Below are 23638 nucleotides of genomic sequence, written 5' to 3'. Positions count from 1 at the left end.
CTTTTCTTTTTTTGCCTGAGATTTGCCGGTTTTGCTTGGGATTTCAAGCATTTTCGTACCGCTGCTTCAACGTCCGGTACCGCTTCAAGTAGTACCTGGGTTTTTTTTCACTCGTTAGTGTCTTTAACGAAGTTCTGTGGTGAAAGGAGATGATGCTATGATGTATGACGAATGCGTGAAGACTGTGCCTATGCCACCTGGGCACGCGACAGAAAAATGACAAAATGTCTCGATGATACAGTATACTGATAGTATATATGGGTTAGGGAGAGCACTCACAAGGCTTCGACCTCTATAATAGATAATGAAATTAATAAAGTCAATGATATTTTCTGGATTGAATGATAGCGCTACCTTTCTTCACGAACTCAGCCCTTGCTATGCCATTACGGATCTGTTCTTCATCTTGAAGATTGGCCTGGCTTGTAAATGCGTGATGGAGCCGGTTTCTGAAGTACTTATATCCAAGAGGATACTCGCGGCCCATGAAGAGGAGCTCTGCATGGAATCAGCATATGAGGGGTTAGCTGTTGTGATCTACATACCTTTGTAGACGTTGATGACCTGCCGACGGAGCTCGGGGTTGACCATGGCTAGTTCATGAGAAGTCAAATTGCTCAGTTATTAATGATGAGGATAGAGGATATTCATAAGAGGTTGAAGGAAACTTCGGGAAGCGGTGACGTTGAATGCACGTACACGGACCAATACATAATTACCGACTTAGTACTACGGAGTATGTACAACATGCAATCGAGAATATATAATTTTTCTATGGCTATTATCTATAGTGAATCTGGAAATTCAATAATTTAAAATTTATTCAACGGAGTCCTCAACAACAAACCCCAATGGTATTCGTATTCGTATTTAGTCTACTTACTAAGGCCGCGGCAAAAGACGGGGGTTCTAGCCGAAACCCAACTATGACTTCACTTAGATTCAACCTTCTCACACCACCACCATGATCTCTCGACTAGCCTTACCAAGGCAACTGCACGTATACAACTCACTCCAATGCCGATTTCTCTCTTCGACTTCCCCAGTCCAAAACGCCCTGAGACAGGAGTCACGGCCGCATACGGTTGATCCACGATGGCTTACAATGATGAAAAGACGAATCGGGCGGTGCATGATGTTCGGTCTTAAGCCAGCTCAGATTGACGAGGGAGGAAAGATACTACAGCAACTGGCAACAGACTGGCGGGAATTGATCGCTGGTAGCGAGGGTTTCCTTACAGATGAAAAGCGGCGGAGCTTGTATCAGCATAATGTGGTGTGGGGAGAAATGGTACCACCCCAGCTCTGGTTTTATTCTGTTGACACTAGTAATTGACCTATCTCCAGGATGTGATGGGTCATGTCAACAATGTTACATATGTCCGATATGCCGAGTCGGCACGAGTGAATTGGACGCGGAATATAGGTCTCCATATTGACCCGGCCAACAAAAGCAAATGGCTTAATTTGCTCAATTCCACCGGTATTGGCTTGATCATGCGAAGTATCAAGATTGATTACAAATTTGTAGGTTCAAGGTTCAAGCCAAATGCATTGATGATGGTTTATTAGCCTAACGAATTAAATAACCAGCCTATGAAATTCCCGGACAAGATCACTGTTTATCAAAAACTTGTTTCAGACCCATCCTCGTCCCTTTCATCCCAATCTGCTTTTCAACTTCAGGTCATAATCTTGTCGGAAGCCCGTCAGCGCCCCGCGGCGAGGTGTTATGAGGATATCGTCACATATGACTACAAGAAGAATCAGAAGACACCAGAGCTTCCGCCCTTCATTCGTGATCAGTTCCAAATCATTTGGGAGCTGCAGGAGGAAGCGAAGAAGGACTGGCAGCGGCGGATTTTGGAGATTGAGGATCGAGTTCGTCGTCTTGAGACTGAAAGCTGGGATCGTGCAGATGCTGTTGAGGATACCGGTTCAGCAAAACAGTAAGAGGTCGTGGAACTGCTAAGATTAGGGATATGTACAGTAGACTTCCTAGTGAAGCTATTGAGTAGATGCGCATAAGAATTTGGATTTAAAGTATGATGGATTTAAAATGCCTACTGTAACTCATGCCCTACTCACTTCCTTCCTGAATACCTTGATGGTCGAAGGACGCAAAAAACCCATAAAATGACATTTTCTAAACGTCGTCTAATGAACATCAAAATGATTGGAAAAGAAGTGTAAAAAAGGGAAAATTAGTGGTGTTTGTAGATTTTGGCAAAATTCTCTTCAATCGGGACTTTTTTGAATAGTCCTAGTAGGAGATAGAAAACTGTCATTACAGTTTTTTTTTTAAAAAAAAGTGATCCGACTCAGTGTTGGCAATGAAATATCACTTCAATTTTGACCTTATCACCCTGATCTATTAGGGGGTTTCATAGGGACAAAACAGAATTCTAATAACTTAAAAGTTGTTATGCAGCAATTCCCGTCTGTACAATATGGCATCTTATGCTACCCACGGAATTTCCCGGTGTATTGAGACTATTTAAAGATGAAGTGACTATGATGCTGCAACCCCACACCTCCGCATTAGGTAGTATTATCGGAAGATTGAAGAGGATCGGCAAAATCTAGCCTTTGATTAGCCCGTTTTCTGTAAACTCCCTCGGCTACAAATATATTATTGTTATCCTGATATTATTATGATAAGATTCGCCTTATTATCATCAGGTAGCTCGTATAGAGTCAAAGAATTGGATAAGCCATCAATTTATGTATATGACGTATACGGGGTACAGTTTCATGGATACTGAAGACGGAGATGGTAGAAGTTTATAAGAGGGAACTACCATCTCTTCAGCCTCTTTTCTCTCTGAAATCTCTGATCCTATTCGTCCAAGACTAACAGCAAATGAAGAATCAAAGCCTCGAGGTCTCACCCGAAGAGACTCATAAAGCCATTGACGAAACCCTAGAAAAAGTAGCCAAACAACTCCGTGAGTTGAACCATGCAGCAAGTCTCGGCATCCACAACAACCGAGATGCATGAATTTTCCTAACGCATTACCCAGATCTGGTCAAACCCCAAATTAGCCTACGAAGAGCATAAAACCCATGATGCAATTTGCAACTTTCTTGAAAGTCAAGGGGTAACAGTGACTCGCCACACTTATGGTCTAGATACCTCCTTTGAGTGCATTAGCGGTAAAGAAGGTCGTATGATGAATTTCAATGCAGAATATGATGCTCTTCCATATATGGGCCATGCCTGTGGACACAACCTCATAGCAACAAGTAGTACATTCTGAGGTAAACTGGATTGAGGAGGCGATTCTAATTGGGGATATAAAGCAAGCCACTAATGACATACAAATTAAAGCGGATCAAAACTACTGCCCTCAAAAATTAGCGGCGGAACTTATGGCATCCTATGCTAGGTCAACCATCATATAATTCACGAATCATAATCGTTGTTTTAGCGCTGTGGAGTCACCTGATGGTGAACCTGAGGACGTGCCCCCCTTCTTCAGCTGACTGTCAAGCAACAGCCCTTCTCATGAGAACTACAAGCCAGACACGTTCATTTGATCATGGCATCAATATCGTTACACGGCAGTAATCGTGGGCTCCAGATTGGAGAAAACCATGGCTCGATTCATATGCTTCCGGGTAAGTTAGAAAAGGGAACCGAAAGTTAAGGCGACTGACTAATGACTGTCCAGAGCAACCGGAAACCCCCAGCCCGCTATCAACAGTCCCATTCCCACCCGATCCAGATTTTGTTAGCCGCGATGCTCTCCTTGATCAGATCCGAGAGAAAAACTCTCAGTTCCGGGGTCGAGAATTGCGCTGATTGGTCTTGGCGGCGCTGGGTAAGTTTAAAGTGCTGATCAGCTCTTATATGATATATTACTTATAAATTAAAAGGAAATCGCAACTCGCAATCGAATACTGCTATCAAGTCCGATCTAAGTCGCCGGCAACATGGGTCTTCTGGGTACATGCGAGCAACGAAGCCCGGTTCGAGCAAAGTTTCCGGGATATTGCGGACCAAGTCAAAATCCCGGGTCGCCAGGATCCCAAAAATAACATCTTTAAACTGGTCGAGAATTGGCTCCGAGATAAGGAAATAGGAAAATGGGTTTGTATCCTTGATAATGTCGATGACGATAAGTTCCTTTGCTCTACTTCAGTAGTAGGCAAGGGAGATCCGACAGAAGGACCAACAAAACCGCTGTTAGAATATGTTCCAAGAAGTCGAAATGGGTCTATTATCATCACAAGCCGGGCAAAAGAAATTGCGTTAAAGATGGTTCATCATAAGGACCTGATCGAGGTTCAACCCATGGAAAGGTCTGAGGCACTAGATCTTCTCCAAAGAAAGCTTGATACCTCAAGAGAGAGCCAAGACAGTCAAAGCCAAGAGAATCAACAATTAGTGGAAGCACTAGAGTATATGCCCTTAGCGATCGTACAGGCAGCTTGCTTGATTCGGAATCGGGCGCCTCGCTATTCAGTGTCGCAATACCTCAGAGATTTCCAAGGGAGTGACCGTGAAGCAATAAAACTTCTGAAGAAAGAGGCAGGTCACCTCCACCGCGATTGGGAAGCAAAGAATTCAATTTTGGTGACATGGCAAATATCCTTCGATTATATACGCCAAATAAAGCCATCTGCAGCAGAGCTGCTTTCTTTCATGAGTTTTTTCGATCGGCAAGGAATACCAGAAGATCTTATTCGATATCAATCTCATACACCAAGCTCAGACCTTTCAAACGACTCTAGTGATGGAGAGACATCTGATTCTGATATAGGACCCGATTTCGAGGATGATATTATGACACTTAGGGATTATTCTTTTATATTTTCGAGTGAGAAGAATAATTTCTTCACAATGCATCGGTTGATACAACTGACTACATACGCGTGGTTGAAATCTCATAGACAAGAAGACCAGTGGAGAGATAAATTTATTAACACCCTTTACGAAGAGTTTCCTACTGGGGAGTATGAGAACTGGGAGAAGTGTAGGGCATTTTTCCCTCATGTTAAATCCGCAATATCGCAACGGCCATCATCAACTACATATCAGCAAAAATGGGCTACATTGCTTTATAGGGGGGCATGGTATGCATCAGAGATAGGTAATATCACAGATACAAGAGAAATGGCATTAAAATCGAGAGATCAAAGAGTGAGGTTATTTCATACTGAGAATGACGATGTCCTTGCTAGTTTAAGTATGCTAGCAAAAGCATTTTGGCTAGAGGGCCGGTGGGGGGAGGCTGAGCGGCTCTTTATGCAGGTGATGGAGACTCGCAAGACGAAGCTCGGCGAGGACCATCCCGACACGCTGACCAGTATGGCCAACCTGGCATCGACGTTTTGGAACCAGGGCCGGTGGGAGGAGGCCGAGCGGCTCGACGTGCAGGTGATGGAGACGAGCAAGACGAAGCTCGGCGAGGACCATCCCGACACGCTGACCAGTATGGCCAACCTGGCATCGACGTTTTGGAACCAGGGCCGGTGGGAGGAGGCCGAGCGGCTCTTTGTGCAGGTGATGGAGACTCGCAAGACGAAGCTCGGCGAGGACCATCCCGACACGCTGACCAGTATGGCCAACCTGGCATCGACGTTTTGGAACCAGGGCCGGTGGGAGGAGGCCGAGCGGCTCGAGGTGCAGGTGATGGAGACTCGCAAGACGAAGCTCGGCGAGGACCATCCCGACACGCTGACCAGTATGGCCAACCTGGCATCGACGTTTTGGAACCAGGGCCGGTGGGAGGAGGCCGAGCGGCTCGAGGTGCAGGTGATGGAGACTCGCAAGACGAAGCTCGGCGAGGACCATCCCGACACGCTGACCAGTATGGCCAACCTGGCATCGACGTTTTGGAACCAGGGCCGGTGGGAGGAGGCCGAGCGGCTCGAGGTGCAGGTGATGGAGACTCGCAAGACGAAGCTCGGCGAGGACCATCCCGACACGCTGACCAGTATGGCCAACCTGGCATCGACGTACAGGAACCAGGGCCGGTGGGAGGAGGCCGAGCGGCTCGAGGTGCAGGTGATGGAGACTCGCAAGACGAAGCTCGGCGAGGACCATCCCGACACGCTGACCAGTATGGCCAACCTGGCATCGACGTACAGGAACCAGGGCCGGTGGGAGGAGGCCGAGCGGCTCGAGGTGCAGGTGATGGAGACGAGCAAGACGAAGCTCGGCGAGGACCATCCCGACACGCTGACCAGTATGGCCAACCTGGCATCGACGTACAGGAACCAGGGCCGGTGGGAGGAGGCCGAGCGGCTCGAGGTGCAGGTGATGGAGACGAGCAAGACGAAGCTCGGCGAGGACCATCCCTCTACGCTGACCAGTATGGCCAACCTGGCATCGACGTACAGGAACCAGGGCCGGTGGGAGGAGGCCGAGCGGCTCGAGGTGCAGGTGATAGAGACTCGCAAGACGAAGCTCGGCGAGGACCATCCCGACACGCTGACCAGTATGGCCAACCTGGCATCGACGTACAGGAACCAGGGCCGGTGGGAAGAGGCCGAGCGGCTCGAGGTGCAGGTGATGGAGACTCGCAAGACGAAGCTCGGCGAGGACCATCCCTCTACGCTGACCAGTATGGCCAACCTGGCATCGACGTACAGGAACCAGGGCCGGTGGGAGGAGGCCGAGCGGCTCGAGGTGCAGGTGATGGAGACTCGCAAGACGAAGCTCGGCGAGGACCATCCCGACACGCTGACCAGTATGGCCAACCTGGCATCGACGTACAGGAACCAGGGCCGGTGGGAGGAGGCCGAGCGGCTCGAGGTGCAGGTGATGGAGACGAGCAAGACGAAGCTCGGCGAGGACCATCCCTCTACGCTGACCAGTATGGCCAATCTCGCTTTTACCTTGAAAACTTCAGATCATATTACCAAAGCCATCGTTTTGCTAGGAAACTGCGTAGCCAAGCAGAAACAAATACTCGGTCCGAACCATCAACAGACTTTATCAAATTCTCAAACACTGCTCGAGTGGGAAATGGAAGACTCACACCTGAATGCTTAAACAAGCTGTATAGTTCAATATCTTCGTTATTTCCTGCTTCAAATGTTTACTTCTTGGAAGATTTCCCTATAATAACTTAGATATTACTCATTCTCCGAGAAGGTATATTTATGAATTGAAATTACTGCCAGCAAATCTCTCATAGGCAAAAATGACATTATGTAGCTATTGTATCGATAGGAGCAGAGTTTTGGTCGAGGTGAGATAATACATTTTCTTTATGTCATACATTGGCAATCGGCAAATCTGGCCTCGACTCTCTCGTCAGATAATCGGCAACTTTAGCTATTTAAATTAAGTTCTATACTGCACACAGCATCGACAGATACGGCATTATCTCAATCTGTGGATGTCAGTCCTTACATCCATACCAACCCTGGCAACCCATGTAAGAGCAGGATGATTACCCAGACATGTAGCTTAGTTGATCATATAAAAACTCTATCTATATTCCAAGGTTCGATCATCCAAAGTGATTGCTCATTAGGCAAATCTATCATGGAGGATATATCCTATAAAGAAAAAGGTACATATGTCACAAACGAAATAAGACAAGATGCCGATGTCGGTCAACTTGAGGAATATCGTGCTACTCCCGTAGAGGAGCGCAAAGTTTTAAGGAAATTGGACATTTTGTGAGTAACAACAATTTTCCAATGTTGAATTTAAGCAGTCATAGCTGCACTGTACTAAGCAGCACTTTTACCTATAGCCTCCTTCCAACTATAGGACTTTGTTATATGCTTCAGTATATGGATAAGCTCGCACTGAGCCAAGTAACACCCCTCAGGTTGCAGAAAGACCTCGTGAGTGCTCTATCTAATCCTGCTCAAATATATTTATGCAATGGCTAAGAGTATTCTTGAAGGGCCTTGTAGGTCAACAATAAACGTGGTGCTCCGCTATCTTCTACTTTGGGTATCTGGCCTGGAGTTGACCAACATCATATTTGATTGTTCGTCTTCCACTTGGGAAGTACTTGGCTGTTTCTGTGTAAGTCTAAAGCTAAGTTAAGTGAAGTCCCAGACCATGGGAGTCAGTTGACTTATGCTCTTTATTACAGGTTTTTATGGGGTGGAATATTGATGTGCCATGCGGCATGCAAGAGCTATGGCGGTTTTATCACGCATCTTAGTCAAGGCAATCTTGACTCAAGTATCGAGAAATGGCGTCTGTTGTTTCTTATCTTAGGAGCTGTTACGTCTGGATATGCCGTACTTCTTTTCTCCGTTCTGGCTGATTCTCCGGCTACAGCCTCATTCCTCACACCGATTGAACGCACAATTGAAGCTCAACGAACACTTGTAAATGAAACTAATATCGCTGAATAGAAAGCTTTCCAGTGGTCTCAGGTTTGGGAGGCTGCGCGGGATCCGCAAGTATTGTGTCTCGTGATTTACACATTCTTAGTCAATATCGGCAATGGTGGACTTACCAGCGTGAGTACAGTTGTCCATAATCTAAATGCTGTTTGATGCCAATGAAGCAAACAGTTTTCTGGAATCATAATTCCAGGATTCGGGTTCTCTGATATTAAGTCCCTTCTGATCCAGATGTCCCTAGGATGAGCTCAAATCGTCTTCCTATTCACCACAGCAGCTATCGCAACATTCATTTCGAAGTCACGAATTGGGGTAATGATCCTCAATGTCAGTGTCCCTTATTGGCACTGTCATCATCTACACTCTCAACGTCACTCAACGAGCTGCCAAGATGCTTGGATTGTGTTTTGTTGCGGTATTTGCCGTCAACATTCCTCTATGCTTGAGTCTTGTAACCTCCAATATCGCTGGCGCTACGAAGAGAAGTACAGTCAGTGTGGGTGTCTTTGCTGCTTATTGTGTGGGCAACATTGTTGGCCTCCAGTTCTTCTTGGCTAGTGAAGAGCCCAAATACCCGGTATGTCAGCCCAATCTTGGAAAGACATTACAAGTATCTTAAAACAAAAACTAACTTTTATTTCCACAAACAGACTGGTATTCGAGCTTCGCTGTGTGGCTTTGCAATTGGTATCTTGTTTCTGATTCTGCTCCTTGCTTACTACATCTGGGAGAATAAACGACGAGACTCTCAGCAGGGTGCGGGAGCTGACACTGATGATAATGGTGATTACATCGAAGAACGAAGCGGTCGAACAGATAGACAGATATCTGGTTTCCGCTATGTTTTATAATTAGTTTCAAATTTCCAAGGTTGGAAGGCGAGAACCAACGGGAGGATTCTGAATCTTAGAACGGCATAATGTCTCTATGCAGCGTATTAGTCGATGACTTCCATGGTATTCTCTGTTTTAACGGTGTACTGGTCATGAAACAGAAAGCGTTATGCTATACGAGTAGTGATCGTCTCATTTAGATTTGACCTGACAAAGATTTTCTGGGGAAATCTTGATCTCCTTGTGCACCTAGCAGTGACACGTCACACCGTTCGCATGGATGAGAACCATGTACCTAGTCGTGCATCGTGATTTTGTTCAGGCAGGTTAGGGTTACCTGAGTAGGTGTAAGGAGAGAAGGGCCATCGATCCATGTATATCTTCTCTTTTCTTATCTCCACCCGTGGACCCTTTCCACTCGTCATTTCAAACTCTTTGGATCTGGTTAGATACAGAGTTCCTGAGCATTGCAAACGTCGGGATGTGTAGAATAGATACCTAGGTAGAAGAACTTAGAAGCTGCTGATCAGTGATAAAGATGGCATACAATCACGCCATAGATATAAAACCTCGGCAAAGATCCGGTGAATTAAGGACGACAAGATCTACTCAAGCTACTCAAGGTTATCGGACCCAGTAGATTCTGGTTCCACTTTTAGCACGGGAAAATCTCAATCAGGAAAGGTGTAATACCAGTACTGATATTTCAGTCTAAGAGTTTTCAAGGTTGTATTGTCTAGATTTGAAGAATGTAAGTTAGTAACTGGGTACTCCATACTTGATAGTCAGAGAGTACAGCGTACAGCAATGGAAAGTACAAAAGCCAGCTCATATAAAGCATCCGTATATCCGCATATGGAAGTGACTCGATGGAATGCTGATCTTTACTATAAAAGTGACAGATCTACCAATACCCAAGAATCTACCAAATCAATTTCAATGAAGAAATAAGAAGAGTCGTTGAATTTGGTCCAAGGTTGCAATCTCCACCATGCAGATGTCTGTTGACCGTTAGTGCGAAGCCTTGTTTGACCCTATTCATCTGTCCTTTTTATTTGCCATTTCTGCAGATCTGCTTGACCTGATTAGGAAATGCAAACCCCTAATCCATCCTCCCTCCCAATGACCTTTAAGCTTGGTCTCGTGTCGCCATGCATACCTCCAGATTTGATGCAAGGATGACCCCGCAGTATATGGATCAAGGGATGGTGATAGTCGGTATAGGAGTATAGGACAATAATTTGGTCTGACAGGAGATGACCTCCATATTTTGTTCTGTGTTGGGTCCCACAGTGCAATTTCCAGTATACTCCGTTACGGAGTGTAGAGACTGGAGAGCATGACTAGGGTCAACATTTGAATAAGCAGTACAGAGTACACAGTACATTCAAAACTGCTGATTCTTTCGTAATGACTAGTTAGCGTATTAGCTTAGGAATCAAAAAAGAAAAAGACAAACGTCAATAAACTATTCCTCTACTTGATTCTTTCTAATCCTTTCTGATCCTTCTGTATCGTAGTATTGTAAACAATACCAATCCCGACTCAAGTGGAAAGCGGCAGCCACCGCCTGCCCAGCCTGTATGATCGACATTTTACCATACGATACGTACTTTCCGTTTCTTTCTTCAAACTTCAATGTCCTTGACTTTTCCCTCCTTCTTCATTACCCCGAAATCTTTCGTTCCTTTCCCTCTCCCTTCAATCCTCCCCAGTTCGTCCCATCTTTGATAGTACTGGACGTCTAGGGGGTCTTATCCTGATATTACTCTTCCCTTTCAATTATTTCTCCCCTCTCCTTCCAGCCTGGTCCCAGTCCTTGGCCTTGTCCCGCCAAGCTGACTCGGACCTGGGTTTCGGGCTCCCTTGTCCATGCCGCGCCCATCCGCTGCTGGTAGGAAGAATCAGAACAATCGAAACGAGAATGGCCTCGTCGGTCCTGGCAAGAAAGTAACCAAGCAGAGATCCAGCAGCCATCTTAACGGCTCATCAGGCAACGGCTCCGCTGCCGCTTCGGGTGTATCAACTTCCTTCGATCTGGGCTCGGCTCGTTCCTCCAGTGATACCGCAATCACACCCCCTAGTGTCGCAAGTAAAGTGGTCGATGAGTCCAAGGTCGAAGGCAGCGTGCGTGGGTTGGTAAATGGGAATTGCAAGGGTTTGGATATGGCGAATGGCCAGGCCAATGGTTCTGTATCGCATAACGGTGGCACCACAGTTTCCGCAAGTCGCAATGGTACTGCAAAGCGATCGGCGTCAAACGCCTCAATCAACCCGCTTCACCTCGCGTCTACTATCCTAAAGTCGTGTCCGATGTACGACACCATCGCCATCCTGATCTTTATCCTGCAGCTTCCCCCGATGGTCCTCACAGCGGTTCAATTCTTGTTCGCGTCCTTGACATTCATGCCCCCGAGCGGTGCAGCCGCCGGCTCCTTGTCGTCAAATTTTGATATTTTCCAGGGTCCGGCTGGTACACCATCTTTGGGTACGATGATGGCAATGGATGCATTTTGTGTCCTTTTCTGGGGTCTCATAATGTGGACTTGGGCCCAAAACTTCGCAATCGATCTCGCCCATGTCCAGGTCGCCATTACTCTAGGTGGCGGGGGTTCAGGAAAGAACGGCGGGGTCAATGCTCTCTGTGTTGGAATTGTTCTATTTCTTCATATTGTCCGCAGTGAAGGAATCCAGGATTTCGTATTAACCCACCTCGCTTCCACCAAACTTATCAGTCCGGATCTTCTCTCGCAAATTTCGAATTTTCTCCCCGCCCAATTCCGCCGAACCGAATCGCAAACTTCGCCAAGTTGGCTGAGAAGTCTACTCGCTCTTCATATTCTAGCACAAGCAGGTACTGCCATGGCACGTCGTTCGATGGCTAGGAATAGGTCACCGGCACCTTCGCGGAGTGGGAAACGGGTGGATACAGAGGCATCAGCAGGCTCCCAGGGTCAAGGGGATTCTGCACTTGAATCTGCCGCTAGTCTTTCGTCTTCTCTTCTCGGGCCTGATGGCAAGGATCGACTCACTTCTGCGAAAAAACGCAGGAGACAAGCCAACCAAGTTCGAAGCCGCCAACCGTTCTGGGCTGCCCTCGCCAGTACGAAGATTACCGTTATGCGAGAATACGAACATTCGCGAATATCGTCAAAAACATCACGTGGACTAACAATGACTGAAGAAGACCTTCAAGGTGTTTCTCTTGAGGATGGGCTGGTCTGGATCACCGAAGTAGATAGTTCTTCGATCAAGTTTGCTGCTGGTGATCTTTCCGAAGAGTCTACCACATCAAGCTCCTGTGAAGCTAGTACCGTTGATGCTGATATGGAGCCGTTCTATGTTTGTGTGAATGGAGCACTTTGGGCCACTGCCACAATTTTCCGCGTCTCGGAATCTTCCAAGGGGACAAGCGTGGTTCAATGGCGAGGCGAGATCCCTGGTCTTGCTCCTAATTGTGCCTATACTTGCTCCTTTGTGCGCAGTGATACTGACGAAGAGATCTGCGCGATGAGTGTCAAGACGCCTGCCACGGCTGACGCAGAACAAGGTGAGTTTTTCCAAAATCGGAGAATTGGGACCATACCTGACGAATATGAAAAAGCAATCTCCGCCGTTTCTACGCCCCCACAGCCTTCTTACCGACCATCATCACCTACTACAACTCTCAAGAATTCCATCATCAATGCTGAGGCCAAACTAAATGAGAAGCGCACGCGTTTGAAAAAGACAAAGAACGACCACAAACTCCACATCTCCAAAATCCGTAAGGAACTAGACAATTATAACCATCGCCTACAGAGTGGAACGGACGAGAATAGGCAAAAGCAACGCTCGCTTCAGCTTGAACGAAGCATTCGGCAAACGGAGGAGGACACTGCGGTTTTAGATGTACAACTGGACGGCATGGAGAATGTTCCAGAGGAAGAGCTTCAGAAGTGGTCTTCACAAAAGGCCGACTTTGACCGTGAACTGGAACGTTTCAATGCAGCCAAGGAGGACCTCCAGGCAGCCCGAATTACTGCAGCACAGCAAGCATCGTCGTTGGAGACTGATTTGACCACGGTTGTTCAGAAACGCGAGCGTCTTCAGGGCCGTCGTACGCGAGTCAATGAGCAGTATGAACGTATTATCTCCGCCAACGCCCAAGGGTTGAATGAGAGGGAGCGTCGTGCGGCCGAGCAGTTTGCTCGAGAGCAAGATCAAGCTAAATTGGAGACCAGTTTTCACGAACAATTTGCCAGCATCAGCCAGTCCGTGCAAGACTTTCAGTTGCGCACCAGTCAACTCTGGCAACAAGCATCTGTGATCGAGCAGTCAATTCAGCAACAGCAACATCAAATGCTCATGGAATCCGGTCCTTTGACTCCCGAGGGTAATCTTCCAGGTACCAACGCACTTCCCGACATCACAGAGTCGTCTCTGAATTTGTCAACAAGTTCTGCCCTGGGCGGTCGAGCGCTGCTCGGACTCACCTTCCCGTCATTCAAGTCTAGCCCTTTGCAAATATCTTCGTCTCCAGTACATGCTGCATCGTCAGATCCTACCAGTCCGGTATATGACGCATTTATGCCTCAATTCCTGAATTCCTCTGATAAAAATGGCTCCTATTTTGGATCTCGTGTTAACAATCGGGACCGCTCCATGTCCAACCGCTCAACCCATAGTAGCCAGTACGGAGAGTTCTTTGATGCGAACACGCGCATGGCAAATTTCCAAGACTTGTCTGACCTGTTTTCTCAGAAGCAACCCGATATCAATGGCTTTGCTTATACGAATGGTCGCCCAAGGCTTTTTCAACGGGCTGTAAGTCGTGGTAGCGGAGCTGGAAGTGGTAGTGGCAGCGGAAGTGGAAGCGGCAGCAGGAGTGGAAGTGGAAGTCCGAAGTCAGTACAGGCATAAGAATTCAGGATATAAAACATGCATACATGATCCAGTCTTCTGTTAACCTGCTTGATTTTCCATGCTGGCTTTGAAGCGATTCGCCCGGTTGCTCGCGCCCGTGCTTTGCCATCCTCATGTTCAATTATAGTTCCATCGCGCCGCGCCCAGATGTGGTCTTGGTATGCTTTTGGGGGGGGTTTTCTAGGGTTGGTATATCGGCTCCGACAAGGTTTCAATCGCAGATCGGCTCTTACAGTCCAAAAAGCTTGTTCTATGTTCCATTTGAGTTTTTGTAGATTTCCCCTGCGCAGTGATTAATGATGATAAGGACCGTATCATAAGTAGGCTTTTACTAGTTGTACGAAAGTGGTTTTAATTGCTCAAGCTTGGATCTTAGTCCTTGCTGTACAAAGATATGATGTGTTCGCCTCAGATGCTGGGTATAAATACATAGGCTCATGGATTCAGAGCTGGATTACGTGCAACACGCTTACTCCGTAGTATTAAACTTGGTGTTTGCATAAGTCAAGCATAGCTGGTGCGGCGAATCCTTCATCCCCTGCACATCATGCGAACATTGAATGACACGAACGACCGTACCAAGAATAATCGAGTGATCCTGCACATCGATCTTACTCGGGTGGAGGGTACACTCAAAGACAAAAGGAAAATCCACCTTCCCCTCGTTAGATATACCAGATCCCTGCGGTCTCCGCCTCAAGATAGGCAAAGGCCTATCAGATCCAGACTCATGACAAACATCCGATGGTTTGAATTCGAACTGGCCATGTCCATTCATCATTGCGGCAAGAGTAGCATTCCCTTTTGAAAAGTCGCGTGCCAGAGTTGCCGTCGCAGGCTCGGGTGCTAATAGGTGAACTAGGAATCGACCGGATGCAAGAAGTGCATTCAGAGTTTCTGATGGCCGTCGCACATTGAATGAGATGACTGGGTTCGGGGTCAAAGTTACTGTGTTAAATGATGAGACGGTCATGCCGCGGAATGAGGTTGTGTCTTGTGCGCCGGTGGGATCGGTTGCTGTGATTATGGCGACTGGGTATGGTACTTGGCGCATGAGGGTGCGGACATGCTCGGATAATGAGGTGGACGAGGGAGAGGTAGAGGTAGATGCATTACTGGTGCTTGTTGTAGGTTTTTGGAAACTATTAGCTGAGGTATGCTGGTTTCTTATTTGATTGTGTTTTGAAGCTGTGTCGTTGTATTTGAGGCATTGCCCTGATGGAACTTGAAGGACGCCTGAGTTTAGACAAGGAGTGGAGATTGGGTTTCTTGAATATAGAGGCCCTAATTGTATCATTTTGCATTTGTTATTTAGTCTGGGGACCTATTCAAGAAAGCTGTCAAACTCACCTCCGAATGCTGTCCGAGCCGCAACGCGCCGCAGTGATAGTCTCATTGCACCAGTTTGAACGAGTTAAACGACAAGTCCAGAATCCAGAAAGAAATAGTAAGAATTAAACGGAAAGTCCAAAGCTCAATTTCATCCAAATCCTGCCAAAGACTCGAATTGTTCAGTTAAGACTTGATGTATGTTTGGAGATTTAGTTCTGCAAAAAGCCCTGTCCCGCTTACATAACCGAGATAATTTCTCCAAGACGTCCGCGGACCCTAGAGGTTTATATGTTCAGCCACCCACGCAACCTCCCCTCACCTTCGAATTGCAGGCTTATTGCTCTTACAAGCTTAGAGCTGAACTCTGTCCGACCCATCCGGGCCAGCTATAAACCTCAGCGCCTCTCAAAAATGTCAATGCACACCACCATCCGCCGCACGGCGGCCACATTACCCAGCTCAACAAGCACCATCCTGCCAACAAGCCAACTCTCACAAAGCAAGGCCACAACCTTCATCTGCTCGCAATGTCGACATGCCACACTTCTCCGCCGACCTAAGCGGCCATACACCTTCACCCAGCTCATCACCCTCTCCGATGGCAGTGCCTTCACGCACCGTACCACCTCTCCGGCACCCGTGATCCGCTCTACGCGCGACACACGCAACACGCTTCTTTGGAACCCGTCCAGTAGCAAGCTGATGAACGTGGAAGATGACGAGGCTGGTCGATTGGCTGCTTTCCGTGCGCGCTTTGGTCGTTCTTTCGATGCGACGGCCCCTGCTTCGGACACCGGTGACGCTGCTGCTGCGAAGGCTGATGAAGAGGCTGCTAAGGCTCAGGCTAAAGCTGACCAAGAAGAGGAGGATAATCTGCTGGATCTGATTAGTGCTTTTGGTCAGCAGGAGCCTGCGCCTGCTGAGAAGAAGAAAAAGTGGTAGAGGGGTTATTGAATGGGGTTTGTTATACTGGGTAGACCATTTTGATATGAGGAACTCGGGGAATTCGCCTCGCTTTCAATGGTTGGGAGTTGTATTTTCTTCTGTATAATATACATGTGTCCTATTTCTATTGTGCATCAATTTCGATATTTCCAAGAGAAACGTAACCGCCAGCATATGATCGATTTAAGGCGCCGCTGATATTGGGGCTATATATATATAACCATGGCATAGCTAGGTAGCTGTAGATTTCAAGGGTACAATCATCACTTGGGCAGCTGGGTCACGAGAGACTTGAGTAGAAGCTGAGACCTGAGAGAAGGCTTCCACAAAGTGCAGGTGACAGCGATGTATAATCATATATCTTGTTAATACTCTGGTCAGCAAGAGTTAGATGAGTCTTAGATCTAATGGCACTATCGCATGGTATGCGATAGGCCCAGAGCTGTCAGACACATCACCCAGTGTTGAATTTATTCATTCACACCCTCGCAGGAAGAATATAGAAGATTTCCGGTAGTCGCAGCTATGCCAAATTTTGACCCAGAAGAGATTTTTGAATTCAAAGGCTATGTTCTTGGCTGTTTGCCCGCCATTATCTTTCATCGTTTATCTAATTTTTACTGGAATCTTGATATCCTGTTACGGGGAAATCCACCTGCACGGATTGAGTCGGATACTTCTACTCGAAGTCATTCGTTTGATTCTGATGGAGTGGCTGCTGTATAGTCAGAAAGCTCATCTTGTATTATCTATCTCTGATATGTGCGAGCTTCTGTTGGGATATTGCGCTTACGACGGAGGGCAATGCCTTTACGAGGGAACTTAGAGGTTAATTGCTGGTTGCCACGCTGTAACGGAGTAGTGGCCTTTGCCTTGAACATTGGTTCGATGTTCTTTATTAATAAAAGTTCTTCTTTAAGCCTTGCTGCGTATGGCGGTTCCAAGGCAACGATAACCATTCCAGCTTCTATGTGGCTTTGCAAGACACAGTCACTGCCTTGCAGACTAGGGGGTTTCCGGCTCTATTTGGACTCTTCTGGTATGATATCAAACCAAAAGGGGGCTAGATGTTAATAAGGAAGTATTCTGATGATATCTACGACAAGATTGACTTGTAGCATACCGTGCCCCAAATTTCATAAATATCTTAAGCATTAGTAAATTCCAAGGTTAACCGTACCTTCACTTTCAGCTCCAGAGCTAGAAAGCACACATATATCCGAATAATCTATTATAAAGTGCCCATGACAGTTGTGGGCTCCAAAAGAAAGTAAGCTCCGGGTATATAGGATCCAAATCCACCTAGCCTAATTCATGAATCACCCTAGGCTGGCCCACAGTAGCAGACGACATCTCATGAACAGCACCATGCTCCGAGGACATTTCCGACGGCTGCCATGTTGAATCGGTATGAGCCATAGATTGTGCTTGCGGAGGCATATAGACGGGTGACCAGGAAGAACCACTCTCTGCAGGCGTGCCCTTTCCAAATGAACTCATCAGTCTCCTTCGGAATATGAGAATTAATGCGATTATTGCGACGGGTGCAATACTTCCGATGACTATTCCGGCTATGTCGCCGCCTGTTAGGCCGGAGTGGGATTTTGACGAGATTGATGATGATGTTGATGTTGATTGGGCGCCTGTGGTTGTTGCGGTGGGAATCGCGGCTAAAGGAAGTATTAGTGAAGTTGTCCAGTTTCGATGGAGTTCGTAAGTCCTACTCATTGAAGCTGTTTCAACGGTGCCTGTGACTGCTGGTGCGGCAGTTGATGAAGCAAATCGAGCTGGTAGTGTGCGATAGATACTCTGCGCAGCCCAGTTCAGCAAACACCCATATCGAAAAAGTGCCTGGGCGTCGTTCGATCCCTCTGTGGGGAAAATCTTATAGGATGAGCACGAATAGCCACTATCTGTCTCGCTATGGATTTGTTAGATGGCTAAACAGTGAAAAATGTATGGATGGAGATGCCGAGTCGAGCATACTTACCAGGCACCCGAGACATCTATTTGAAGCAATGTTGGTCCATCGCATCCTGTGGCTAGGGGTATTGAGCTAGTTGGATCGAAACAGCCTGCATAGGTACTACTGGTATAATAGGTTTGCGTCCCTCCACATATGATAGGTTGGGCTGAAGAGATATCAGTGACTGCTCTCTAGCCCAGTATAATTTGATGAAAACGAACGAGTTGCTTGTAGATACCAGCCCTGGAAATCGGGTTCGGTGGTGTAATCTGCTGCGATGAAGGTTGAGGTCGCGGTATCCGATACTGTCGAAGAGACCGTCGAAGTCTCAGAGACAGTCTCTGTTAAAAAGGTTATAGTAACAGTTCCTGAAGTCGTAGTCATGTTGAATTTGCTATGGAACAACCCTTGAAGTTCAGGAGGAAGTCCAAAGACACGAGGGCTCCACGTCTTGTATGGAAAGAAAACCTCAATAAGCACTAAGACCGAAGCGTTTTAAAGGGATTTTATACCCACAACAAATAGGCTTTATTCGTCGAATGGTCTTGAGCCGTTCTGAGAGCGTGGGGGCAGGAATAAAGACACTTCATCCGACTTCATGCCCAAATAAACACGGAAATAAATATGAGGCCGAATTTCCGGTGCTGGGCCCTGGCACTGCCCCAATGGACCGTTGTTGGCCATGTATACCTGGTGTACTCTGAGCCTTGTAATCTCAAGCTGAGCCGCTCGGTCCCACAGCAACAGTGGAGATCGAGTATCAAGGGTAAAGTTAGGGTTCTGAAACGGTCGCACTTTAGCAATGTTCGATCCCTTTTTGATATGAGATCAACTTTGAATAGGATAAATGAGACTTCAAAGTCTACTAGCTTTGTAAATTTGAAGTTGTGTGCTGTGTGTTGACTAGTGTTTACTAGTGTTTACTAGAATTGGCCTGTGGGGATGCGTTTCAAAATGCTTATTTTTGTGGCTTGATTTAGTGACATACGGCAATTCCGGCAATTTTAATGAGCCCAAATTTTCACACACGACCATTTGCCTACCAAGGCATATTAAGGTGGTCTTATGATAAGACTCAGACGCTGGATACTCGGAAAAGATGTGCAATACATTAAAACAGTGGTATTGAACGGGAGTCACGACGCAAACGTGGAGGGATAAATGAAAGAGCGCAGTTTTTCCGTAATGGATACATCTGGGTACAGGTCTGTTTGCTGTGTCAAGTGTTGAGAGTCAAAATGTCAGACGTTCATGCTTCGTCGTCATCGGTGGGTTGATCCTCAGACTGCACGGAGGCCTCTGTGTGCTGACTGGCTTCAACAATTGGCATGTAGTATGGAACGCCATCCTCTCCAGCATCCAGGCGAAGAAGGAAGGTCTCCCATAGTTCGATTAACTGCGATGTGTGAATTAGTAAAAGTCAAAATCAGGTCGCTGAGTAACAAGCCTACCTCCTTTTGAGCCTCAACGGCACTCTCCAAAAACGTCTCCACGCCAGACTTGAAATCCTCCACCTTCTCCTTCTCAAATCGCTGTAGCTCATTTCGCATCAACCGGCCCATATCCTCGAATAGTAGGCGTGTCTGGTGTACTTTACGCTCTGCATCCGCAACGTCTGCGTTGACTTGGTTCAAGCGATCCTGCTGGCTCTTGCCTTGACGGAGCAGCTTCTCCTGGTTATTCTTGCGCTTCTGAAGATCAGACTCGGCAGCGTGCCAGCTGTGGAAGGCCTTTTGTCGTTGAGAGAAGGCAGTCTTGATGCTGCCGATTAGACGAATATACTCGTCAATGGTGATGCCCAGAGTCAGAACATCTTGCTGCGCCTGGCGATCGTATAGCTCTCGAATTCGTAGTTGGAGCTCTGACAAGCCATCCAGGGGGCAGATAGAGCAGGCGACAGTTCAACCGCAGCAAGAGCATGAAGCGAGCTCGAGAAATCACCTGCTGCTTCAGAAAGCCCCTTCCGCTGCGCAACGACAATATCAATCGATTTCATTAATCCCTTCAATTGGTTCTCCAGAGCATCCAAGTAAACTTTTCGGTCGTGGAACCACTGTCCTAAAAGTAAGCAGGTGTAATCTACAATCATCGGACGGAACTTACGTCGTCATGCTCGACAAACTTGGTGCCTCCACCAACAGAAATGCCGAGTGAGCTAAGCATACCCTTACTCTGACCAAGATCAGGCTCTCGATTCTCCTTGTTTTTAACGTCAACATTGAAAGCTTCGCTTTCAAGGAAGATTTTCAAGTCCGCGTCATGTTGAAGAATCGGATGACCGGCAATTTTGTTCAGCATTCTCTCCAATGCAGCTCGTCTTGATTCAACAAAGTTAGTATCAAATCGGCCAACGGCCTGCTTCTCAGGTGGAGGAGCAACAACGACACCCGGGTTGTTGTTGTGCAGGGAGGTATATAGCCAGAGGAAATCACGGTATCTACGGCTGACAGCGAATTCAGGTTGACGGTATGCTTTGGACGATGTCTATTCCATTTGCCGAGGATTAGCCACTGTCCAATTGTTGTCATGCGACGGCCGGTCGATTTACCTTTGTCCGAACTTGGTAAACAATGTGACTGCTGGTCAGGTCTCCCACTTTGTGCGGATCCCCCACATGAATATCAAAAGTCGGTTTTGAGGCTTGCTCTATGCTCATGCTAGGTTGCGACTGTCGTCTCGGTCCCTCGAATTCCACCGGTAACTGTACGGGCGGAGGACCACGGAAACTGGCACCATCGTCATCCAGGCTGACAGAGTCTGCCAGGGCGCCTGCACTAGGGATATGGGAGAAAGCCAGGGACGACTGGGGGTTGCGTTCAGCAAGAGATTCTTTCTGTGGAGGTGCAGGAGCCTCGTCGGAGGGTGTTACGCTGGCCTCGTTGGTCGCTTCAGCAAGCGGACCCAGTGGGTCGACTGAATTATCCACGGCTTCCAATCGCGTCGCTTGAGCGCTGATCTTTCGTGTTCCGCCTCTTCTTCCAGGAGTTCGAACCTCTGCGCGGTTCTCAGACGGTGCGGGGTGGGCAGGAGCTTTAAGGAGTCAACCGTTTAGTGGAGGCCGGGGAAGGGTTTTCAATGACAAGACGAACCGCTCTCTTGACCATCAGGTTTAGGTGTGTCATTGCCGGTTTTGAACTGCGAGGGCTCATCTGTATTCAATATTAGATCTCAATTGAAAGAGCTGCGGGATCATGGCTGCCTACCGCCCCACGGGGAGTCGCCAGTGTCGAGGTCCATTTGTCGGTGGAGAATGGAATATTAGGGGGTCGTCAAATTAAAGGGTAAAGTGCTCTGTTTAACCAAAGCTCTGAAGTTATTAGGATTGGAGTAGCTTCGAGGTTGGAAGCTGCAGTTTAGCGGTTGAGATGGAGGATGATCCGCGGTTCTTAGTCACCAAGCTAACTAGCGTTGTCCCTTGTCATGGACTTTACACAATACATTTTCCTACTTGAATTGATTGAAATTATCACTGCTTCATTATTTTTGCTACTTGAAAATATGGTATTTCTCGAAGCTAGAAAAGAATGCACTGAACATGTTTACGTCATCTCAATGGGATAGTTAACTATACTTTTCTTATAGAATCCTATGTCTACTTGAGCCATGGAAGACCTAGCTTGTGCATTTCCACCGCCAGCTGGAACAAGTAATCCAAGCTTTCACATTGCGTCTTGGCTTTGGCGACATTGTCACCCCAAACATAACTGAAGAGGGTTAGCAGATTGAAATTTCGAGAATTGGAGTCCTTCTTACATTCCGTGTCTCCGCACAAGCACAGCATAGGTATCGGGATACTTGTTCATGGCCGCTTCCAAACCCTCGGTGAGATCCTCCTCAAAGGCGGTGTTATCGATGATGGGAATACGCAGGGTGTCGTGGAAGTTGTGCATACCCTTTCCTTTGCCGAGAGGAATACCCTTGATCTGCTCGATATTGCTGATCTCGAAGCAAGCATCAGGACCCTTCTCCCGCTCGACAAGCAAGGTCACCAAAACTGCCCATTGGGAGTGAGTGTGAATGCAGCAGCCGGCGCCATGTTCAAAAGCTGTCAGGAATAGCGGGGTGCAGGCGGAGGGGTTCAGCTTAAGAGGCTTGCGGATATAGTTGCGCTCAGAGGCCGGGTACTTCTTGGTGGGCCACTGCAGGACAAAGATGTTTTCGGACTTTATGAGCTCCTTCTGCACTCCAGACGGGGCAATAAAGATATGATCACCATGACGGATGGATGTCTATTTCTAGTCAGTATCTATGTGCGGGGCAAAAAGAAAGAGAGAAAGGGCCTCATACACCTCCACCAGTGCCAGTGACCCATCCCCAATTGTAGAATCTGCGGCAGAGATCTGGGATCAGGTTTGCCGGGTGTTCAGGATCAGATGACTGCACTAGATGGTCATTCTTGCCAGCCTCGACGACCTGGTTTTCATTGGCGCCCGGGCACATATTGGATGTCGGCCTTCAAATTTTGCTTCGAAGGATGGTGTTGGTTGATTCAGAGTGAGTTTGGATTATGTCCTGGTGAGACAGTGTCGAGGTAGACCTGGTTAATCTAAGATGAAGAGTGTAGAGAGCACCTGGGGCGCAATAAATATTTTCGGGGTTTGGATCTCCGTCTCCGCACTTCAAGCTTGGAAAGAACTAAGTACAATTTAATGGTGAAGATGTATAGAATTTTTACAGAATCAAAAGATGACAGAGTCTATAGAATAAATGATATTCGTGACATATTAGAATAACTCAGTAACCATAAATCTAACCCCTCGTGGCGACATAACTGGCTCCGATTGCTTCTACTTCTGACCGCCTACCGTTGAAGTGGGCTGAGTAATCACGTGATATCGACTGCTATGTATAGTCACGTGATGTTTACTACATAAGTACAAGATTGAGAGTATTACACGGGTGCCGTGGCGCAGAGGTTAATCCCAGCGTATATTGCGGTGTTCGGCTCCAAGGTTACCAGTTCCATCCTTCAAGGGGACACTTTTGAGTTGCACTGGTTAATCCTAGTGCTGAATGAATATAGCTAATTGGTGTGTATTGAAGATAAGAGAAGAGCTGTCCATCTACTTGCATTTTGAAGGCTCTAGAAGTCAGACGTCAATGATTAGCCCTGGAAGATGAGTCTGTGTAATACTTGGATATTTGATGGGCCCATAAATAGTAGGCAGTAAACTTGACATAATATCTTCTAGTAATCTGATATCCCGATGTTCTAATGTTTTGATACTGCAAGGTTTGTAGGAAAAGCTGGGGGATCGTCTGTATACAAGTCAAGCCAATCAGGAAAGAGTCTCTCCGCTGTGGAACCTGCCCGGGACAGGGTACACAGTAA

The 23638-nt window shown here is 47.1% G+C and overlaps 14 protein-coding genes across 14 annotated transcripts; 7 read left to right on the top strand and 7 right to left on the bottom strand.

Annotated features, from left to right (window-relative positions):
- Positions 1 to 43: 43 nt before the first annotated feature.
- On the bottom strand, positions 44 to 591 carry N7495_003734 (electron transfer flavoprotein regulatory factor 1; the record flags this gene model as incomplete). The annotated part of the gene is made up of 3 exons (XM_057206385.1): positions 44 to 95; positions 369 to 498; positions 546 to 591. 3 exons carry the CDS (start codon positions 589 to 591, stop codon positions 44 to 46), a joined length of 228 nt encoding a protein of 75 aa, XP_057064065.1.
- A 514-nt stretch (positions 592 to 1105) lies between these two features.
- Positions 1106 to 1953, top strand: N7495_003733 (thioesterase family protein; the record flags this gene model as incomplete). Its single annotated transcript, XM_057206384.1, has 3 exons — positions 1106 to 1291; positions 1348 to 1527; positions 1573 to 1953. The coding sequence occupies 3 exons, from the start codon at positions 1106 to 1108 to the stop codon at positions 1951 to 1953; spliced, it is 747 nt and encodes a 248-aa protein (XP_057064064.1).
- Positions 1954 to 2863: 910 nt separating this feature from the next.
- On the top strand, positions 2864 to 3260 carry N7495_003732 (uncharacterized protein; the record flags this gene model as incomplete). Its single annotated transcript, XM_057206383.1, has 2 exons — positions 2864 to 2948; positions 3046 to 3260. The coding sequence occupies 2 exons, from the start codon at positions 2864 to 2866 to the stop codon at positions 3258 to 3260; spliced, it is 300 nt and encodes a 99-aa protein (XP_057064063.1).
- A 282-nt stretch (positions 3261 to 3542) lies between these two features.
- Positions 3543 to 3805, top strand: N7495_003731 (uncharacterized protein; the record flags this gene model as incomplete). The annotated part of the gene is made up of 2 exons (XM_057206382.1): positions 3543 to 3621; positions 3675 to 3805. 2 exons carry the CDS (start codon positions 3543 to 3545, stop codon positions 3803 to 3805), a joined length of 210 nt encoding a protein of 69 aa, XP_057064062.1.
- A 1410-nt stretch (positions 3806 to 5215) lies between these two features.
- Positions 5216 to 6808, bottom strand: N7495_003730 (uncharacterized protein; the record flags this gene model as incomplete). The annotated part of the gene is made up of 1 exon (XM_057206381.1): positions 5216 to 6808. One exon carries the CDS (start codon positions 6806 to 6808, stop codon positions 5216 to 5218), a length of 1593 nt encoding a protein of 530 aa, XP_057064061.1.
- A 693-nt stretch (positions 6809 to 7501) lies between these two features.
- N7495_003729 (uncharacterized protein) lies at positions 7502 to 8478 on the top strand (the record flags this gene model as incomplete). Its single annotated transcript, XM_057206380.1, is given in 5 exon segments — positions 7502 to 7638; positions 7716 to 7809; positions 7859 to 7996; positions 8014 to 8307; positions 8335 to 8478. The coding sequence occupies 5 exon segments, from the start codon at positions 7502 to 7504 to the stop codon at positions 8476 to 8478; spliced, it is 807 nt and encodes a 268-aa protein (XP_057064060.1).
- Positions 8479 to 8650: 172 nt separating this feature from the next.
- Positions 8651 to 9176, top strand: N7495_003728 (major facilitator superfamily domain-containing protein; the record flags this gene model as incomplete). Its single annotated transcript, XM_057206379.1, has 2 exons — positions 8651 to 8902; positions 8976 to 9176. The coding sequence occupies 2 exons, from the start codon at positions 8651 to 8653 to the stop codon at positions 9174 to 9176; spliced, it is 453 nt and encodes a 150-aa protein (XP_057064059.1).
- A 1854-nt stretch (positions 9177 to 11030) lies between these two features.
- Positions 11031 to 14247, top strand: N7495_003727 (uncharacterized protein; the record flags this gene model as incomplete). The annotated part of the gene is made up of 2 exons (XM_057206378.1): positions 11031 to 13964; positions 14191 to 14247. The coding sequence occupies 2 exons, from the start codon at positions 11031 to 11033 to the stop codon at positions 14245 to 14247; spliced, it is 2991 nt and encodes a 996-aa protein (XP_057064058.1).
- Positions 14248 to 14532: 285 nt separating this feature from the next.
- Positions 14533 to 15117, bottom strand: N7495_003726 (flavin reductase family protein; the record flags this gene model as incomplete). The annotated part of the gene is made up of 1 exon (XM_057206377.1): positions 14533 to 15117. One exon carries the CDS (start codon positions 15115 to 15117, stop codon positions 14533 to 14535), a length of 585 nt encoding a protein of 194 aa, XP_057064057.1.
- Positions 15118 to 15806: 689 nt separating this feature from the next.
- On the top strand, positions 15807 to 16337 carry N7495_003725 (mitochondrial 54S ribosomal protein bL31m; the record flags this gene model as incomplete). The annotated part of the gene is made up of 1 exon (XM_057206376.1): positions 15807 to 16337. One exon carries the CDS (start codon positions 15807 to 15809, stop codon positions 16335 to 16337), a length of 531 nt encoding a protein of 176 aa, XP_057064056.1.
- Positions 16338 to 17089: 752 nt separating this feature from the next.
- Positions 17090 to 18346, bottom strand: N7495_003724 (uncharacterized protein; the record flags this gene model as incomplete). Its single annotated transcript, XM_057206375.1, has 4 exons — positions 17090 to 17362; positions 17664 to 18010; positions 18065 to 18211; positions 18331 to 18346. 4 exons carry the CDS (start codon positions 18344 to 18346, stop codon positions 17090 to 17092), a joined length of 783 nt encoding a protein of 260 aa, XP_057064055.1.
- Positions 18347 to 18483: 137 nt separating this feature from the next.
- On the bottom strand, positions 18484 to 18690 carry N7495_003723 (uncharacterized protein; the record flags this gene model as incomplete). The annotated part of the gene is made up of 1 exon (XM_057206374.1): positions 18484 to 18690. One exon carries the CDS (start codon positions 18688 to 18690, stop codon positions 18484 to 18486), a length of 207 nt encoding a protein of 68 aa, XP_057064054.1.
- Positions 18691 to 19555: 865 nt separating this feature from the next.
- N7495_003722 (sorting nexin 1) lies at positions 19556 to 21543 on the bottom strand (the record flags this gene model as incomplete). The annotated part of the gene is made up of 7 exons (XM_057206373.1): positions 19556 to 19702; positions 19758 to 20165; positions 20213 to 20359; positions 20410 to 20790; positions 20855 to 21336; positions 21396 to 21455; positions 21510 to 21543. 7 exons carry the CDS (start codon positions 21541 to 21543, stop codon positions 19556 to 19558), a joined length of 1659 nt encoding a protein of 552 aa, XP_057064053.1.
- A 355-nt stretch (positions 21544 to 21898) lies between these two features.
- On the bottom strand, positions 21899 to 22746 carry mde1 (methylthioribulose 1-phosphate dehydratase MDE1; the record flags this gene model as incomplete). Its single annotated transcript, XM_057206372.1, has 3 exons — positions 21899 to 22010; positions 22060 to 22535; positions 22594 to 22746. 3 exons carry the CDS (start codon positions 22744 to 22746, stop codon positions 21899 to 21901), a joined length of 741 nt encoding a protein of 246 aa, XP_057064052.1.
- Between the last annotated feature and the right edge of the window lie 892 nt (positions 22747 to 23638).

This window comes from Penicillium taxi, assembly GCF_028828555.1.
Source record: "Penicillium taxi strain IBT 34144 chromosome Unknown utg000003l_segment0_segment0, whole genome shotgun sequence".
Lineage (NCBI taxonomy): Eukaryota > Fungi > Ascomycota > Eurotiomycetes > Eurotiales > Aspergillaceae > Penicillium > Penicillium taxi.
This window is presented reverse-complemented; position numbering and strand designations above follow the sequence as displayed.